General features: G+C 44.5%; 1 protein-coding gene across 1 annotated transcript in view; it reads left to right on the forward strand.

Annotated features, from left to right (window-relative positions):
• Positions 1–4,392, forward strand: part of LOC109469161 (disrupted in renal carcinoma protein 2 homolog) — a 5,642-nt gene extending 1,250 nt beyond the window's left edge. The window contains exons 2-10 of the mRNA XM_019767571.1: positions 514–604; positions 1,020–1,297; positions 1,561–1,608; positions 1,800–1,929; positions 2,242–2,350; positions 2,531–2,598; positions 2,755–2,876; positions 3,218–3,400; positions 3,798–4,392. Of these exons, the coding sequence (XP_019623130.1) occupies positions 514–604; positions 1,020–1,297; positions 1,561–1,608; positions 1,800–1,929; positions 2,242–2,350; positions 2,531–2,598; positions 2,755–2,876; positions 3,218–3,400; positions 3,798–3,946 (1,178 nt within the window). The 3' untranslated portion in view covers positions 3,947–4,392. The remainder of the gene's footprint in view (positions 1–513; positions 605–1,019; positions 1,298–1,560; positions 1,609–1,799; positions 1,930–2,241; positions 2,351–2,530; positions 2,599–2,754; positions 2,877–3,217; positions 3,401–3,797) is intronic.
• The last annotated feature ends 1,578 nt before the right edge of the window (positions 4,393–5,970 follow it).

Below are 5,970 nucleotides of genomic sequence, written 5' to 3' on the forward strand. Positions count from 1 at the left end.
CTATGAGTATGCCAAATCTTCCCACTTTCAATCATTTTCTTAAATGTATTTTAATATTTTATGTATAACGTACTTTAATTGATCATCCCATGGTCTTTACTTGGCTGTCACACTGTCAATTATCATCTACATATTATCTGCCACAAACGTACCATTGAAGTTCTGCCTTGTGACTCTGAACTTGGCCTTATAAGGGCAGACTTTTTGTTGTTAGGATGTAGGTTTTATCTAGAGGCTAAAAATACGCGACTCTTGGATGTTGGTGTCCGAGATAGCCTCTACCAGGCTTCAGAAGCGGCTGGAAAGGGTAGAAATTGGTCAAATAGACATGTAACATGCCAGGGGAGTTAGTCCGATAAAGGAATACAGTTCAGTGCCAGTTTTCGGGAGAGGCAAACTGCACTTAATAAGTCTCTTTGGTCAATTTCTACTCTTTCTAGCCGCTTCCGAAAGCCTGGTAAGGGCACTTTCCTACTACGTAGGCTGAATGAAGTTGATGTTGCCTAACATCAGGTTTGCGTACTTCGGTGCTGCTGGCGGCGTTCTTCATGCTGCTGGGGACCGGGATGAGGTGCTTCACACTGGAGGAACCTGTGGCTACATGGTAGTTGTCCCGCTACTTTTACGTATAACTATGTATTTTATGTAATCATAATAAAACAAAGTTTAACCAACCAACCAACCAACAAACAAACAAACTACAGCGGGGCACCGTTTTGTCTTTCCTGCAAATGCTGCCATGAGGATTGTAATTGAAAGCTAGACGAATAAAATCCAAGATCCAAGTCTAGAAACCATGACTTAACTCAGGCGCAGTACGTTCTAGCGACGTACCGAGTACTCACGTCAGCTGTATATATTCAAGGTCACGTGGCTGGTCATTTGCTCCTGGTGACTCTGCGGTCGGTGTGCAACCGAAAATTCGGGGAGAATTCCAAATCTAATACATCTTTTACTCAAAGAATAATCCATTATTTTACTTTTATGAAAAGATATTACATATATTTTATTGTGCACAGGTTGATCTATCTGGGCCAGTTTCTGAACGGTTGTGGCGCTCCTGTGTTGATGGCGGCCCCTCCCCTCATCTCAGCAACCTGGTTCCCACCAAAACAGAGAACCACGGCCACGGCCATCGCTGGTCTCCTTGGCAACGTGGGCTGTGCTCTCAGCTACGTGATTGGTCCGTTGGCCGTGTCCCAGCCGGGCGAACCGACCAATCACACGGGGAATTACAGCGACATCGATATCAGTAGTCTTGTTGAAATTACTGAGATCAGCCATGCCAACAACACAGGTACGAGACACAAAACGAAACACGTCTTATGCGTTTAACTTTGTAAAGTGGTCCAATTTCTCACGTTTTTTGTTTGTTTCTCTTTCATTTACCCAGGGTGGCCAATCTCAGGTTCCTTTTCACCCTATTTCGCACATTCTGTACACTGCTTGACAGTGCGGCCCTGGATTGGCCTTCAGTTGGAGACCGAATCATGTTCAATCTAAAGTGTTATCGTAGAACTCGTTGATCTAACTTAACTTGAATCTTGTATACACATACAGACATCAAGTCAATGGAGGCGGAGCAGATCATGCGACTGATGTACATCGGTAAGTGTGCATGGAAGTTTTGGAGTCCATACATCTCCGCATGTCTTATGAATATATATATTTTCCCGGCAGAAAAAAATTGGAAGGGGAAAGCCATTTGTCAGAAAGGTATTCTGATAGCCAAATGACGAAAACACAAGCCATATACATCTACATATCTTGAGTCTGAAATGTACGATTCCTTGTTGCAGAGTTTGGTTTGACGGCTGTGTTGTTCCTGGCCATCCTCGTGTACTACCCCGCCTGTCCCCCGTCTCCGCCCAGTCTGTCCGCCTCCATCAGCCGGCTCAACTTCACGTCAGGGGTGAAGGGTCTGCTGACGTATGTACCTTCCGTAGATACACTCTATTTCCTCCCTATTGTTATTTTTTTTCTTTCGCAGAAGAAAAACATTTTTTTCTCCGTTTCTTTTGTCCATCAACATTTTAACTGGCGCCGTGTTGGGTTATATTATGTAGCAAGTTGCAAGACAGAGTTGGAGGGGTGCTTGTTCACCATATGTATTTAAACTCTGAGTAAGACTAGTAGTTTTTTTAGGCTAGACCATTTGAAGGAAAACATTACAAATTTGCTTTGCTAGCGTTACCTTTCTGATATAATCATTTTATTTATTTTTCCTTGAAAACCTGTCAGGAATGGTTCGTTCTGGCTGGTATGCCTGTCGTACGGAATGGTGCAGGGCTCGATCGGCGGCTGGGGAAACATCCTGGACGTCAACGTGTCTCCGTACAACGTCACGCAGGTAACGCGTCAGGCCCTCGTCACAGATGACAGAGTTGAGGGGCTGGTCACCATTTATAGGAATGCATTTGTAAACAGAGCAGTAGTTTGTTGAACTAAACATCCCCTTTTCAAATTTGACATTTTGCATTTGTTTTGCGAACCCTTCCTAGTCTATGTACATTTCACTATGTCTGCACAGGTCCAGGCTGGTTGGGTGGGGTTTTATGGAAACCTGATCGGCTGCGCCTTCTCCTTCGTCTTCGCAAGGTACGTCACACGGAAAACGGAAATTTCATTTTCTTTTGCGTCTTTCTTTCTGTAGAACATAAACGGGGAGATTTTAAACCTACGTGAGGTGTGTAGAGTTGCTGTGGTTCATCTTAATAGTAATGAAATAAACCCCGTTTTGATTATATTTCCCAGACTGGGAGACTATTTTGCGGGTCACTTCAAGCTGATGCTGGTTCTGCTGGCGGTTCTCCAGGCCGCCACCATGCTGTGGTTCATTCTCATGGTCAACGTCAGCCTCATTCCCTTCAGCATGGGTACGTAAACCACGCCTTTCAAAAACAGCAGGGGCATGCTCCGGTGTACATGTACGTGTGCCAAGGCCTGGATATTTCTATCTGGAAGTTGGTGATTCACTTGAAATCACCCTGAAGGAGGCCTGGCGAACTCCCATTTCGAATACGCCACACAGTGATTTACATCAACCTCCTGACGGAGGCCTGGCGACCCCGTCTTGTATCAGCCAACGAAAGGGTATATCCTCCAAAAGGGGCAGTATAACCCCGACTGAGCGGTATATGTCACTACGTATATTATTGCAACATATATACATACAGAGGATCACAACAAATTGTTTGTTTATCTGTTTGGATTTCAGCGTCCCTGTACACAACCTTCGCCCTGACACAAGTGTGCCTCAGCGGGTCCGGGCCGATATATTACGAGATGTCGGTAGAGTTGACCTATCCTGTGGCGGAGGGCATCACCACCATCGTACTGACTCTGGTGTACTACATCTTCTGTCTACTGGTCCTGCTGCTTCCCATGGTCCCAGCTCTGGGTAAGGAAAATTATATATAGCTATGTACCTAATTCCAGCTAAAAAAAGAAGAACAACATCGGAAATACCCTCAAGTACCAGAGTTATCAACTTAGGATTTAGGTGTTCAAAAACTCGTGTTTTCCAATAACTATTTCAGAGTGGAGCTCACTGCCACCAACCACAGCTGGGCAACATCACTAGAAAGCTTTGAACTACTTTTGCAGTTAGATGTTGAAAGATTGGGAGAAACAGGTCCTTCGGTGTAATATAGCCAGCTACCGCCGGGCTGCGTGCTTGCAAAGCAGGTGCGTTACGCCGAAGGGCGGTTATACCAGCAATATCGATACAGATACAGAAACTGGTGTGTATCTGTATAGAAGCTGGTCTGCAATATGTAAACCTTCTGTGATTGCAGGAGTGGCGTGGTTGAACTGGGCCACCCTCGGCACGACGTTCGTGGTTCTGCCCATGTTGTGCTGCTTCAGGGAGAGGTACGGACGGCTGTCCATCGACGTGGCAGGCGTTAAGGAGCAGGGCGGAACTACGGACACTGTTAACTCATGATTTTGTCTGTGTGCAATACCAGTATCATTATCAGGGACTGTTTTGTAACTCGTATTTTTATTGTAAGCTGACTATAAACATCTAAAGCCTTAAACAACTGCTTCACAATTTATGAAGAAACACTGCAAGAGTCCTGTAACGTAAACATTATCATTAAACATTAACATTTAAGAATTGAATACGTAAATATTGGCCCAGAAACATGAAAGATAAGTTTTTTCTTCAGCAGCTACATCCTAATTGTATTATGTAACCACTAAAAGCCTGGAACACCTGTTTGTATGAATGTTTACATTGTTTAGGAAGAAACGCAGCAAAAGTATGCAGTCCCGAAACACGTAATTATCCCAAACTGCGGCTGCATTTGTCTCGGCGTGCGGTAACTAGGCAACCGCGTGTCGGAGGCTTGGGAAACATGCGCAGTAATCATTCGCAGTCCTGTCATATCTCACCCCTGTTGTTGCATATTCAACCCGTTGCCAGGCAACCGCCCGAATCTCCTACATAATTAAACATGGGGGAACAGGGTATGGAACGTCAGAATGCATTTGTCATATACCCGAGTTTCTGACAGCGTTGTCAATTCTCTTTCAAGTGTTGTCAATTCAAATCTCGTTTCAACAACAAAGCTGGGCTTAATACAGTCACACAAAGGAGGGACAGGTCATTTTATGTAGCCTCTACCAGACTTCGGGGATTGGCTGAATGAGTAGAAACTCGACAAAGTGACGCCAGGGTAGTTGGTCTGCTAAGGAGTAAGTTTGAACTGTGGACCAACTCCCCTGGCATGCATTTTTGCCGTCTACTTAGGGAAATTTTTCAGCCTCCTGAAGCCTGGTAGAGATTATGGTTTTGGCCATGATTCACAGTGTTGACGTTATTTTTTTCTGTGAAGTCTGTAAAATTTAAAAAATGGCTCCATACATGCCTATAACAAGAGCCTCTCCCATTTCTAAAAACACGAACAGGTTTATACTATCTATACCCCCCATTTCTAATACCCTAACATTAATTTAATAACGATCCAGCAAATCACAGGCATTGATATTTCCCGCACGAATACCCCTACATGTATCCACGCCAGGCGATGTCCCACGGGACTCGTCATTTCAAACAAAATACCAACAGCTTTAAAACTTTTGTCTCTAAACCAACAACACCTAAATAATTCATCAAACAATTCTTACTTCTTTGTGCAACATAGAGAACTCCTGGGGACTTTGAACGTAATGTATAGGTGCCCACTGATAATATATATTACATTTTGAAGTACTTTCTAGTAGCAGACGTTTTCCCGACCATTTTACGTAATCATCGGTCTTAAAGATGGTTGGAGATAGGAAATAGGAAAGTTTTCTAATCGGCAGCACGTATAAACGTACCCCTTTAAACTTGCTTTGAGTAAAATCAGAAAAATCAGCTGGTTTATAATGTTTTTTCGACTTTCTACGCCTACATCTGCTTTGACATTACAATATTTAATACACAATTGAATAGAGGACAGATACAGAACATATACATATACAGAAATGAAAAGAATGCAAGAAGGAATGAATGAAAGGATTCTGACGCTTAAGGGTAAACTTCCCAAGATATGAACAAGACCATTGGCGCCCCGTTCAGACAAATAGAATTAGGATAAAAATAATTAGAACATTATAAACCTCTTAGGGTCCTAACTCAACTACTTATCCATCCCCCCCCCCCCCCCCCCATGTTCCCACACGGTGATTATTCACACACGGATGAGCGCCGTGACTCAGGCGTCCTTCTAATCGCGTGCATCCGGCGGACACACAGAACAATTCCCGCCAATTTGACGCTGACTCGCCGCCATAGCCTTCAGAAACCTGCCGTGCGCTGTGCGGGCGGGTAACCCGGGGAGACGGTCGTGATGATACCGCGTCAGCCCCCGGGAGACGGAACAATGGCGTAACCTTGGCGTCCAACGTCGCGGGGTGACGGTTTCATCAAAACACACCCAGCCTTGGGGGTAACACTAGGCCCAGATTCCGGACAAACAT

The sequence above is a fragment of the Branchiostoma belcheri genome, unplaced genomic scaffold, assembly GCF_001625305.1.
Source record: "Branchiostoma belcheri isolate BF01 breed outbred unplaced genomic scaffold, Haploidv18h27 scaffold10, whole genome shotgun sequence".
NCBI lineage: Eukaryota > Metazoa > Chordata > Leptocardii > Amphioxiformes > Branchiostomatidae > Branchiostoma > Branchiostoma belcheri.